At 45.8% G+C, this 14,101-nt stretch overlaps 1 protein-coding gene across 1 annotated transcript in view; it reads left to right on the top strand.

Moving 5' to 3' along the window:
• Positions 1 to 7,711, top strand: part of CHSY1 (chondroitin sulfate synthase 1) — a 77,412-nt gene extending 69,701 nt beyond the window's left edge. Inside the window, exon 3 of the mRNA XM_054077250.1 lies at positions 4,278 to 7,711. Within this exon, the coding sequence (XP_053933225.1) occupies positions 4,278 to 5,870 (1,593 nt within the window). The 3' untranslated portion in view covers positions 5,871 to 7,711. The remainder of the gene's footprint in view (positions 1 to 4,277) is intronic.
• The last annotated feature ends 6,390 nt before the right edge of the window (positions 7,712 to 14,101 follow it).

Raw genomic sequence — 14,101 nt, 5'->3', positions numbered from 1 at the left:
ATTGCTTTTCATGAGACTTGTGGACTTGCGGGGCTGCGTTTTCTGGGCTGTGGTAGTACAATCTGGAGCTGTGAGAGAAGGCCCTCGGGGGCTAATCTGTGGCTGCAGGCCAGTTTCTGCATAAACTGGTCTTATTTTTAAAGTGCATTTTCTCCAATACACTTTTTTTTGGCCTGCAAAAGACTTCTTCATTTGAAATGAAGAACATAACACTCTCTCCTTTCAGTTGGTCTTTTGGACAGGAGCCAGTAGTGCCCACAACAGCTGTACCACAGTTTAAATTCTGTCTCTAATGGTTTGGGGGAACATTAGGGTTTTTAAGGCTTCAGCAGGTCTAGAGTAAATAGTGGTCAATAAAGAGTAGCTCTTCTTTGTATCCCCATGCTCTCAGTGCTCTGCACTAGAATAAAGCATGCTTAGAATATAATCATTGCAAAATTAATATCCATGAAAGGTTCTTTTTTGAGAAGAATCAGAGAGAAACCTGTTTCACTGAAAGAAGAGCTTACCAGAGTTCAGCTCGCAAGAGTCTGGGAGCAGGCATGGGAAGGTTTGCGTGTACTGTCTGTGAGAGACGTGCATGTTCTTGGCTTGTGTTGCTCCCTACGTGTGTGTTAATGGCTGCTGCGTGGAAGGAACAAATACATTGAGATATTTGTTTCTCTGTCGTTGTCTCTCATCCACTTCTTAATCGTGTACACAAGAAGTAATTATGATTTTTTGTCATCCTTATGGCTTTCCCATATTGGGTGGAATCAAAAGCCCACATATGCAAATAGGTGGTATTTAGCATAGCATTTTGAACCCAGATGAGGTAGAAGCTATGTGAGCTAGCAGTGATGGGTGATAGGTGGGCATTGCCCCTGTTAGCGATTGAACCCAGCACCGAGGACTAGTGCCAACTTAATGATTTAAGCAAATTAGTGTCAGTGGAGCTGTCAAACTGTGTGGAGGGAATTGCTTATTTCTTTTGTAGTTGTGGGTGAGAAAGCACAGTCCCTGTCAAGCTCCTTATCATGAAAGAAAACTCATGGGCATCGCAGCACTTCTGCAGCATTGGGTCAGTGTCTGCAGGCACCTCAGCCCAGGAAGGGGTTAAATTGCTTTGTTGGCTGCTGCCCACTTGGACTTCATTTGCAGCACTTCATGCCACTGGGAAAAAAAAATTGTAAATTATTATACTCTCCATAGGGAATTGATTAACCCCTTCTGATACCCTTCCATGTGTTTCCTACTGATGTGGGGTAGGAAACCCCACCCCTTCATTCCTAGGTGGGCGAGAGGCATGTCCTCTGTCAGCTTCCTGAATGCGAGGAGACAAGAGGGACACTGGAGTAGGAGAGGGGGAGACTTCTTAGGAAAAACAAGGAAAATACCAGCCTTTCAAGGCATTCTGCTGAAAAATGGGTTTATAGGAAAGTCTGGCTAGTGTGGTGCTTCTCGTTAGTTGTACCACAGTGTTGGCAGGAGCGCAGTTTGTTAGATTTGTCATCTTTTTGGCTGGAGCTAGGTGGCCATTGGTAGATGTTTCAGTTGTAAATTGCTGTGTGCTGAAGCACCAGTAAAGTCTTACTGAGATGTATTTTATTTTCTGTTCAGTCTTCAAAGTTTACTTCTCTTTGGAAGAGGCAAGAAGTAGTATTAAGAGATCAGAAATTCACTATCCTAGCTAAGAGGTTGCTTCTCCATGGCAAGCCAGAGCTTTAAAATATGCTTGTTAATTTTATTTAGGGCCATTCGGAAGGGCTTCATATCTTTACTTCCACTTGGGAAGTTTCATAACGTTTTCCTGCCCGTCAGTATTCTATTAAAACTTCATTATGTAATCTAAAAGCCTTTCTGCTTCTCATGGTTTCCTCTTGTAGCTAATTCAGGATACCCTAGATGGCAGTTTTGGAATGAATGCATTTAGGCTGCATGATCTTGATTGTGTTTTCTTATAAATTCAAAACAAGATTTGAAATTAAGTCCTATTGTCAGTTTTCCTTTAAATAATAATTGCCTAATGACACGATCTAAGAATGTTTTTCTAATGTCACAATACTCCTGGGAAAGCCTGTGCCTGTAGTCATGTTGTAGTTAGAATGTCAGTGAAATCTGTTGCCATACGCATTTAATACTTATAGTTCTACATCTCTATATATAGTGTTAGAGAGTATAGATCAGTGGAGTCAGTAAATATAGACATATGGGTCCTGCAGGGTTGAACTGGTGGTGTTCTTGCTGTGTAAGCACTTCATTGTAATTAATTGTGCTTACAGGACTGACCCTAAGTGGGTGTGATTTGTGGTCTCTTAGAGCCTTTAACAGAAGCAGTGAGATTCAAAGTGGACAAAATATAAAGTGCTGTTAGTAGAGGAAATAATATAGGGATAAAAATGAAGAACTGTCTTTGAATGAGTGGAAAAACCTACTTATGAGAAAGCACGAGGTTCATTCAATTTGGATAGTTCTGCTGAATGCGGGATTAGACCAACTAACCAGTAGCACTATCTTAAATCTTGCATGGCTTCTAAAAGGTTATGCATCCTGACAGGCAGTTCAGCTGTGCCTTGCCAAGAGGCCATCACCGAGGTGTTCTCCTTTGGCTGTGTTGCTGTTTGGGATCTATCTAATTGGAGGCAGCCTCTGGCCTCAATTGCTCACAAACAGCATGAAAGCAGCAGGAGTCACTTGGGGAGGGTGGGCAAGAGGGTGAACTTAAGCAGCAATGAAGAAGGACGAGGAATTGGTGTGACCCATGAAAAAAGTGTCCTTTCTTTCTCAGTCTGGCTGAAATTCCTCCCTTCCTTCCTTTGAAATGAATTCCCTTTGTTCAGATCCTTGTGAGCCATTTCAGGTATACATAGCTTGCTCCTGTGGTGTCCACAGTGATCCGCTGGATTTCAGGCTTCAGTATGCACACATCTGGTTTGTGAAGATGGCAACAATTAAATGCAGGTGTAAGTTTATCCCTTGGATTCAATGTCTGTCCACAATAATGAGAAAAATGCAACTGAAGGCCTAATAAAACAGGACTTCTGCTGAGACCGAACAGCTGGAAGAAGCATCACTTGTGCTGTCCGTAAAGGGAGGCTTTCTGTGCCTGTGATTTTCCTTTTAGTGCTCCCTGTAATTGCCACCATAATTGAGTCACTCGCTCTCCTGTTTGTCTTTTGCTCTTTGCTAATCTTTATGGCCCCTTTACATGTGCTTTCTTGGCAGCGTTACCTGTAGCAGATTCTGCCAGTAGCATAGGTTGGATCCTATGTGGAATGAAGCTGTCGTGTCAGCTCCTCCGGCAGGTTGATGACATTTGTGTTGTGACATGGAATCGGCCCGTGATTTTTTTAAATGTTCATTGTCTAGGCTGGTATTTGGCCTGGAGGGTTTTTTGGTCTTGGTTTTGTTTTTTTTTTTTGGGGTTTTTTCAGCTTTTTTCCCGTTATCATCCTGGTTTCCACATGCCTTTCGTTATATCAGTACTGTTTGACCTACTGTGAACTGTAAAGCTTGTTCGCCTGCTTTTCTAAAGTTGTGGCTTGCTGTAAGGCTTCTGGTTCTAATCTTTGCTCGCTATCTTCTTGTTTTGAAATAGAAGTTTCCACTTTAAGGATGCTTTTATTCTAGTATAGAAATGCACACTGTGTTACCTACCTGCCTTCTGGACCTGCTGCTAGGAACCTCAGGCTTATTTTACTTTCTATTGACATGTTAAAATGACAGCGGAACTGTAGCTTTGTGCTGCAGCGCTTGAGATAACATTGAGCATCTTGCCTAAAACATTCAGCAAGCTGGATTTAAATGCCTGAACAGCATTTAGGTGTAACGGGAAAGGTGTCGTCATACTTGCTTACTGTGTATGTGGCATCGTTTTTATTGTTGTTTTTTATGATTACTCTTAAAGCTCCTGGGAGGCAGAAGACTAGCAAGAGTTTTGTAGTGTACGCTTCATGGGAGTTTTTCTCCTGGTGATGCTGTATTGTTGTGAAAAAATGAGCTTACAATCTGCTTACTGCTGAGTTGTTTGGCCACCGGTGATATCTCTAGAACGGGCTTTAGTAATCCTAAATCCATGGTAGATGTTCCTTTTACCAGTTTACAATGAATAATCCTCTTAATTTCCTTGAATAGCAGCTGGTATTTCTACAACCTGTGCCTACAACCAAGAACAGCTTATTCAGAAAGCCTTCTGGCCCTGCGAGCAAGAAGGAATTTTCTCCCAGCAGGGGCGGCGTGGGTTGACTTTCACAAGTACAGCTCTGCCGAGACACTAACTTCTCCTTTCTGTCTTCTAGATGCAGCAGCTGTTCTATGAAAATTATGAGCAGAACAAAAAAGGCTATATCCGAGACCTGAGGAACAGCAAAATACACAGAGCTATAACGCTGCACCCCAATAAGAACCCCCCATACCAATACAGACTTCACAGCTACATGCTGAGCCGCAAGATAGCAGAGTTGCGCCACCGGACTGTACAGTTGCACCGGGAAATTGTCCTGATGAGCAAATACAGCAATACAGAAATCCACAAAGATGACCTACAGCTGGGGATGCCACCCTCCTTCATGCGATTCCAGCCTCGCCACCGGGAAGAAATCTTGGAGTGGGAGTTTCTGACAGGAAAGTATTTGTATTCGGGTGCCGATGGCCAACCCCCTCGGAGAGGAATGGACTCTTCTCAGCGTGAAGCATTGGATGACATTGTTATGCAGGTCATGGAAATGATCAACGCCAATGCTAAAACCCGAGGGAGAATCATAGATTTCAAGGAAATACAGTATGGCTATCGCAGAGTAAATCCGATGTATGGAGCGGAGTACGTTCTTGACTTACTGCTTCTGTACAAAAAGCATAAGGGGAAGAAGATGACCGTCCCTGTCAGGAGGCATGCCTACTTGCAGCAGACATTCAGCAAGATCCAGTTTATGGAGCATGAAGAGATGGACGCCAAAGAGCTGGCCAGCAAAATCAACCAGGATTCTGGATCCTTGTCTTTCCTCTCCAACTCGCTGAAGATGTTTGTTCCCTTCCAGCTCAGCAGATCAAAAGTAGAGAGGAAGGAACTCAAAGACAAGAAGATCAACATTCTGATTCCTCTCTCTGGACGTTTTGACATGTTTGCAAGGTTCATGGGGAATTTTGAGAAGACATGCCTCATTCCAAACCAGAACGTCAAGCTGGTTGTCCTGCTTTTCAATTCCAACTCCAACCCTGACAAAGCAAAGCAGATCGAGCTGATGAGAGATTACCGCTCCAAATACCCCAAGGCTGAAATGCAGGTTTTACCGGTGTCGGGGGAGTTCTCGAGAGCACTGGCTCTGGAAGTCGGATCATCTCAGTTCCAGAACGAGTCTTTACTTTTCTTCTGCGATGTTGACTTAGTGTTTACCACAGAATTCCTGCAGCGGTGTAGAGCCAATACAGTTTTGGGTCAACAAGTATACTTTCCCATCATTTTTAGCCAGTACGATCCAAAGATTGTTTATAGTGGAAAGGTTCCTAGTGACAATCATTTTGCCTTCACCCAGAAAACAGGTTTCTGGAGGAACTATGGCTTTGGTATTACCTGTATTTACAAAGGTGATCTTATTCGAGCAGGTGGCTTTGATGTCTCCATCCAAGGCTGGGGCCTGGAAGACGTAGACCTATTTAACAAAGTCATTCAAGCTGGCTTAAAAACTTTCCGAAGCCAAGAAATTGGAGTAGTCCATGTGCATCACCCTGTTTTCTGCGACCCTAATCTTGAACCAAAACAATATAAAATGTGCTTGGGGTCCAAAGCTTCAACTTATGGGTCCACACAGCAGCTGGCTGAAATATGGTTTGAAAAAAATGACCCAAATTTTGGGAAAAGCAGCAATACTAATGGCTCAGTGAGGACAGCCTAATGTCCAGCTATGCTGGAAAAAGACTTTTTTTTTAATTATCTAATTTATTTTTGAGAAAATGTTTTTTGATAATTCACTTTTAAAAGACCACACAGGATATATTTTAGAAATCATCGTTGTTTTCTTACGAAGCGCTCGTTTTAAGAAGAACAAGGCTGTTGGGTTTTTTTTTTTTGTTGTGTTTTTGGTTTTGAACAAAACTGTGATCAATATTTGCCTTCAAACAAAAAAAAAGTGTTTAAGAGTTATCTGACCAATCAGTGGAAATCTGACTTGAATTAGAATTTCCTTATGAACAAAAGAGTGTTTCCTACCTTTTCCGTTGCTGTCTTCATTGCTGGGATTCTGTAAACCGGGACCTGAGCGTGCAAGCCAAGTGACAAAACGCTGTACCTAAATGTTTTGTTGTGACTGCTGCCGTGCAAAGATTCTGCTGCTTTTGTTAAGGATAGCCGTTATTTTTCAAATTGTGTTAGAACAAACCAAACCCGTGTGGCGTTGACAAAGGTATTGATCGCAGGTGTTTTTTTTTCCAGATGGCTGATTATTTCCGTTTAAAAATACGCTTCCACTCATTATGGCCAGGTGACTTCTGGGGAGGGAAGAAAGTAAGCACAACCTGCTATCCGTTCAGTCCGTGTAGAGATTTTTGTCTTTTATAGTTGGTCCATATATGGGCATAATGTTCTAAGAATCCGTGGTGGGTTCTGTGTATTATCCTCAGCCACTGTCCTGTCTAGAGCCGAGACAATGTGATCCAGAAATGCTGAAGCGTAATGAGAGAGGGGAAGAGGATGGGAAACGTGAATCTCTTGCAGCAAAGCGACGGTGCACAGCGAACAATTAGAGATCCCTAACGAGAACTCTGAAAAATCTCTTGTACTGAGTGTACTGCACCTGATGGTTTTGAATTGTTCTGTCGGTTATGTGATGTTAATGGGAACAAGTATTACATTTGGTTACTAGTTTTGTTTTGGGATTATTTTTTTTTTCTGTATCTGATAGACCGTTAATTTATTTAATATCCATTGTTTTAGGTTCTTGACCTTTCCTTGAATATCTGTTAGTCATTTTAATATTTTATATATATATATATGTGTGTGTAAATATATATATATATATTAGGAATGTATTGCATCTTCTCACTGGTAAGGTAGTGTACGTCATACTTGCAGTAAATGATCTCCAAAGATTACTTTCTAAGATATTTTTTCATGGATCTTTTTTCCCCAATTTCTTTAACGTTTTTGGAATGACTTCAATAAGCTTAGGAATTGTTTTGGTATTCAAAGAGGAACTGGGGATGGGGAGGCCGAGTACAAGGAAAGTGTAATCCCTATGAATTAACACCTAGCAAGGTAAGAGAAAATATACAAAATAAAGTGCCTTAAAGCCAGAAATGGAACCCTTTACCCTGGGACTTAGAAAGTGAATGGACATTGCCATGGAAGCAGAGGATCTGTTGGGACCTGCCTACCTGTAAATATCTTGCTCAGCAGAAACAATAAATAAAAACCAGCGAACAATATATTTTTCTATCATATCCTCCAGCACCATTTCGTCTCATTGCTCTCAGTTCCACTTTGCCTACTCTTTGGGAAGTGGAGACTCGTGAAGGAATGGAGAAAAACCAGTGCTTAGGTTGTTAACGTGTTTGAAGGGATCTTACGGAGTAATTGCTATTCCAGTAGAAGAAATAACCATTGTTTACACATGTATGGAATATGAACTGCAACTAGTGTAGAGTCGATGTCTTATAATGTTCATCGTTTTTTGGTGACAGTCCCAAGGATGTAGGTACTTGGATGGATTCAGTGCATGGAAAATCTTTTTTTTTTTTTTTTTTTTTTAAGACTTGCTTCTAAGATGCAATAAAGATTTTTTTTATTTGCAATCGGAGCTCCTCATGTCGTCTGCCTCAGTCCATATCTTCTCCTACAGGGTAAGCACAGCCGCAAAGTAACGCTGGTTTGCGATGTAAATCTAGGTAAAAAGATTTCTCTCTTACAAAGGGTTGTGATCTCTGCGTTGTGTTTTGGCCCAAAATATACTTAGTGCCATGTACTTTGGCTCTGGGGAAAGGGGAAACATCCGCTCATCAGCCTCTGTCGGATGCTCCTGCTGCTGCCCGCACTGACGGGCTGTGCAATTCCCCAGGGCGGCTGCTCGTTTGTAACTTTTTCTCATGAGAAGATTAAAAGTGCTTTTTCTATCTGAAAACATCCATAACTTTATATTTAAAATGCATAGGATGACAAGGCTGAATAATTGAGTAACAGTTTCTGTATTCAAAACACAGTAGAAATAATTACTGACTGCACCGAGCACTTATTTTTAATAGCTCTGCTGGTTTTATCGCAATTGTTTGATATTGGTGTGAGGCCTTTTTATGTAAAAATTGAGGCTTTTTAATGTAAAAATTAAGACCCAAGGCAAGAATATTAGGGATTTTAGAAGCGTTTCTTCACAGTAGGGAAAGGAAGAAAAAAAAAGCAACTCATATTTGTGGCTACAGAGAAGAGCTTGAAGAATACAGAACCTAAAGAACTGTTCTAAAAGAAGGGGGAGAAAAAGCCCTCTGCTTACCCTATATTTATTAACGTTTATGATGATGTAGGACTTTTTTCAGCCCATAACAGCTGGTAAAAGCAGAATGCATGTAAGTGGAAAAAGCCGTTTAGTGAAAGGCACCCATCTGGTACTGGGTTATTTCGCTCATTTGCTGTGGTTCTGATTCTGTTGCCAAACCTGCCCAAGCAGCATCAAATGAGTTTTACACCAAGCTTGGAGTCGATTCTTGAGGCCCTACTTCTTAACTGACCGCATATTTTATGGACTCGCAGCTTCAAATAATCCATTTTAAAGTTAAATTTCAAATTACAACTGTCTATGATAAGGTCTACCCTTATAAAACCCATTTTACACTAAAATGAGTGCCCAAGTTGTCAGGACTTTGACCAGGTTGAAGTCATTGACTGCAAGTGCTAACCCGGCCTCTGACAAAATTCCCTTCTGGGGCTGGAATGTTTCATTTGCAGTTTGCTCTGGTTGATTGATTCAGAGAGAAGTTTCCTTTGGGCCATGAAGCTAGTTGGTGTTCAAAAGCCCATGAGGGTTTGCCTCCAGTCCACTGAAAAAACAAGACATGAGAAAATGGGACGGTGTCATTGAAGAGCGTGGTGAACCAAGAGTCATTTGCTGAGGTTTGCAATAGGTTGAGATGCTTCTCTTCATTAGAGCAATTAAAAATACGAGATGCTGCTTTCCCACATTCTTCCAGTGTCTGTAACCCATCTTAGATGCCGTGCTGGTCATGGACAGGCTCAGTACAACAAAACTCCCTCCCAAGAAGAGCTTTATGGCCCCTCAACACCTGGGTTTAAATCCTTCCACCTTTTCTAGACACCCACGGGAGCAAGCTCTGCCTTGTGCACCCACGCAGAGGATCAGCTCAGGAGTCAAAGCTTGGAAACGCTTCACCATGCCCATCTTCCCGGGAATCACGGTGAGTGATGTGGTCACAGCGGGTGTTTCTCACCTACATTGGCTCTGCTTGCTCTGGCCCATGGCTTGGTTATGTTGGTGGCTCGAGGGGGCTTTGGGTGCTCTTTGCTGACCTGCAGGAGCAGCTGTTTCCCACCAGTGACCGGTGAGGGACAATGCTCTGGAGCACAGAGATGACCCATTGCTAGCCTCACCCTTCAGGCATTTTCACTGCCCAGTCCCACGTTGCATGTCGGGGGCTCAGTGTCCCCACCCGGTGCTCCGTCTGGCAGTGACCATCCCCGGGTTTCCTCTGGCAGATCTGAGATGGGTTGTCGTCTGCAGGAGATGGAGCTAATGAACAGGACGGGCTGAGCTGAAGACTGGAGGGGAGCTGCAAAGGAGCCTAAAGCCAGCCTTGGTCCTTCCAACTGATAGGGACGTTTGTAGGGTGGAGAGCCTGATGATCCTGCGGACCGTCAGGCGGGGAATAGCCCAAATCCGCTGTGAGCCTGGAGCTGGGGCGTCTTGAGGCTGCGGTTGGCTCTTTGTTCATGAACATTCATCAGTCACTGGAGTTAAATTGCAACGTGAAACTTCGGAGGGAGGCAGTGAGGGGGGAGCTGGATTTATTACCCCTGTTTTCTAAAAGCGTTTCCCTCCCAGCAGCTCGTTTCTTTGCTCAAGGATCAATGATGGCAGAAAGAGGCAAAGGACATGGGGAAAAGCATGGATCTGGGGAAGGTGTCATGGGACTGTTGTGCTCGGTGCGATCACTTACAGGTTAATTATTTCTATGTCAGTTTGCGGAGTCACAGTCCATGGAAGGATTGGAAGGGTTTGGTCCTTTGGGCACAGTGGGATTTTATTGCCCTGAAAAATCAGTGACCGGCTCCAGCCTCCAGCAGTTTTCCTGGACCTGGCTGTACAGATCCTTTCAGCAAGATCAGCAAGAAAGTCCTGCTGCCCCCAAATCTGCTTAGTCTGAGTTTTTGCTGGAGCTCTAACTTTACATTGCAAATTATGAGCCTAAGCCGTTTCGCATGAATACTTGCTAAAAATACTCCGCTTGCACAGCCAGCCTCACTCCAGAGCGTTTTGGAAGAAAAATCTTCCAGAGGCATTAAAATTGGAGAGCAGGTTAGCACCTTACCGGCAGCAGATGATTCCAGGTCCCATCGGGTTCCTCCTCTGCTCTGAGACGTGACAGTGGGACACTGCCCACATTAAGACCTGGTTTAAACAAATGGGTCTACCCAGGTCTGCGCTCCCGGTGTGAATTATTGCACTAACTGGAGCAAATTTAGGGGGTTGTGGTGCCAGCTGGAACTCAAAGGCCGTCTCCCTGTCTCCTCCATGGGGCATGGGCAGTCTTGGAGACTTCCCAGGCTCCCTGGCCAAGGCATGTTGAGCTGCAGCACCATCCCATGAGGTTTCCTTCCCTGACTCTTTACAGGATTACACCTGGCTGCTCCTGCCAGAAGAACTATTCCTCACGTCCAAAGTCCTGCCGATGCTTTCCCAGGTGCGAAAAACCAATCTGCATCCTTTCCAAGCTCCAAAAACCCATCTCCCGGCTCTCCTCCAGCTCAGGACTCTCTACCACCTTTTAAATCACATTTATGAGCAGAGTGAAAAAAATTGAATTACCATCAGAAAAATAACAGACCGAATCCTGGGCTGGCTGTATTTACTTTCACACTTTAATTCAATAAAGACCTCAACTTTAATTGACCTGAATCGGCTCCAACATTTCCAGCGAACTGGGCTTAAATATCTTGGAAATTGGGGGTCCCCACTGCATGGCTCGGGGTGCTGAGAGGCTTTTGCCTGGGTCCTGCTACACCTTCGCTGATGGTTTCTTTAGAAAAGGAGGACAAAAAAATGATGACACCATTATACTTTATTGACTTTACAATAAGAGGGCTCATATAAAGGGCACAGTTTAAAGTAATTCTGCAATAAAACAAACTTCCAAAGCAAACGCGCTGTGATATGGGGCAGATAAAGGCTGTTTACTTTGCCAGCGTTGGCTCTGCGAGCAGCAATCCAGGCAGTGCAGAAATGAACGGTGGAGCCAAGGCGGCTCCACATGGCCAAGCAGGACCCCAACGGCCCTGGGGAGCCCGAATTGCTGCAGAGTTGTGGTCTCACAGGGCAGGTACTGCCAAAAAATCACTCTTCTGTGCAGCCCCCAGGGCTGAGCCTCCGCCCCACAGTTAAGCCCAGGCTCAGCACCATTCCTGACCCTATCCCCATTGGTATCCCCAGCCCCATCCTCATTCCCATCCTCATCTCCATCCTCATCCTTGTCCCCATCCTCATCGTCATCCCCTCTACAGCAGAGGCACCTGGTTCACAGGAGCAAACTCTGATGTGGGTGACATCTTCAGCTGCTCCACTGCAGACTCAGCGACATCTCTGCAAGCGGGGGTGTTCCTTTGGTTTGCCACACTGCCCCTCAGAGCCCAAATCTGCAAAAACCCCTCATCTGTCTGAAAACCATCCCTCCCTCTGACACTGGGGCTTCCCTGAGGGGTGGCCGAGGCGCCATCAAGTGAGACGCTCACGTCATTTTTGTCCCCACTGCAGGAGCTCACTATGGGGATGATGAAGACCCTGTACGGGGGCAGCAGCCTGGTAACGGAAAGGGATTCTGCTGCGGCTGCCGGGGCTCCTGCCCAGCCCGTGCTCATGTCTGGACTGCAGCAAGCATCACGCTGACTGGCGGCGGCTGCTGCCTCCCGGGACGTCAGGAGCTGGGTACAAAGAGAGCTGGGCAGTGTTTGCAAAGGGACACCAAGCAGGTCTATTTTTGGGAAAAACTGGCAAAATTTAAGTTGTCTTCTTCTCAGAAGGGGTCCCACTGGCTGCAGCCTTAAGGGGCACAGTGGAAATCAGAGGGAAAACCCTTGGCCAGAGGTCAGGCCAACAAATCCCTGGAGGAAGGACTATTAGGGCTGGAAGATCACACTGAAGTGCTTAATAGTCTGGAAACTGTCCCCACTGCCACGGGTGTAATAACCAGAGCTTGGGGTGATGGTGTGCAAGACTGTGATCCCTGTCCTGCCTTGGGATGGGGGCTGGGACCGCAGTTGGAACCAGCAGCGCTCATTGTTGGGGAAAAGAATGCCTGGCAAAATGCCTTCCTCAGGCGTGTGTGATAAAAGACCTTATTGTCAAAGAAAAGAAGAAAAAAAAAACCTGAAACCCACCAAGACTGAAATGTATAGAGGAGCCTCCAATGTCTAATATTTTCCACTGGCCCCGTGGCAGGATGCGGCCACCTTAGTGCTTCTTTCAGCCATGACCTCCTGAAATCATCCCAGCGCAGGGTCCTGGGGGTGAGAGGGGACCTGCAGCCACAGCAGCAGGTTTGACCGGGAACAGAGGTGGTGTCAGGTGTCCCCGCCAGTGGCAGGAGCCATCCATCCTCTGCCAAGTGCCACAAGGCCACCACAGCCAGGAGACGTTGTATTTGGGGCTGGTTCTTCTCACCTAATCCTCTAAATAGGGTTTCCGATTTCTGAGAAAGAAAATGGAGAAAGAAAGGGTAAATGCATACGAGGACAGGCTGAGAGAGTTGGGGTTGTTCAGCCTGGAGAAGAGAAGGCTCCAAGGAGATCTTAAAGTGACCTTCCAGTACCTGAAGGGCCTACAGGAAAGCTGGGGAGGGGCTATTCGTAAAGGCCTGTGGTGAAAGGATGAGCGGGAAAGGGCACAAACTGGAGAGGGGCAGGTTTAGACTGGACATTAGGAAGAATTTCTTCACCATGAGAGTGGTGAGACACTGGCACAGGTTGCCCAGGGAAGCTGTGGCTGCCCCATCCCTGGAGGTGTTCCAGGCCAGGTTGGATGGGGCCTTGGGCAGCCTGAGCCGGTGGGATGTCCCTGCCCATGGCAGGGGGGTTGGAACTGGAGGATCTTTAAGGTCCCTTCCAACCCAAACTATTCTATGATTCTATGCATGGCACAAGTCAGTCTGTGGCTCCCGCAGTACGTGGGGTGCTGAGCTCCTCCTGCTCCCTCCAAAGCACACGGCAGCCCGGGGCAGCCCTGCGTTTGTAGAAACAGCAACGGACACTGAGGGCTGCACTCACACCCTCCTGACTCGCAGCAGTCAAAGGGATACACTTGTATGATTGCACATGGTGGTGGATGGGGCAGAGCCCTGGTGGGGTCCAGACCCTGAGCTCTCCCTGACTTACCCCCACCAGCTCCCTGGGTGCACGGCAGCAGCTTCCCTGGGTCTGGGTGCCACCAACATCGCTTTCATCCCTCCAATCTTCTATCCCTCCATCCCTTCATTCCTACCAGTTGCCATCCCTGCATCTCTGCATCCCTCCAAACTGCCATCCCTCCATCCATCCCCAAGTGCTCATGGGAGGCCACACCTGGTTGGTGGGCTGCAGGCACCACATGTTTCTAATGAAGATTCAGCTCAGAGCCGCTCGTTAGCAGAGCTGCTTTGGCCAGGGAGCAGGTGGAAGGGAAGCAGCATTGCTGCCGGGGCTGCGTGGCACCGGGCTGGTGGCACCGGGTGAGACAGCTCCGCACTGGGGCTCTGCCAGCGCTGGCAGGGAAGGAGCAGAAGGCTCACAGCACAAAGGAGAAATTATTAAGACTTGGAGAAGTCTGATGAGGTGCTGTTGTAAACTCAAAAGCACAGACAGGGACGGGGAAGAAAAGAAAACCATGGAAGGGCTAATAAGCACGGCCACAAAGTGTTATCTTCCCAGGATGCCAGT

The sequence above is a fragment of the Cuculus canorus genome, chromosome 12, assembly GCF_017976375.1.
Source record: "Cuculus canorus isolate bCucCan1 chromosome 12, bCucCan1.pri, whole genome shotgun sequence".
In the NCBI taxonomy this organism is placed as follows: Eukaryota; Metazoa; Chordata; class Aves; order Cuculiformes; family Cuculidae; genus Cuculus; species Cuculus canorus.
The sequence above is the reverse complement of the archived record's forward strand: the minus strand, read 5'-3'. Positions and strand labels throughout refer to the sequence as shown.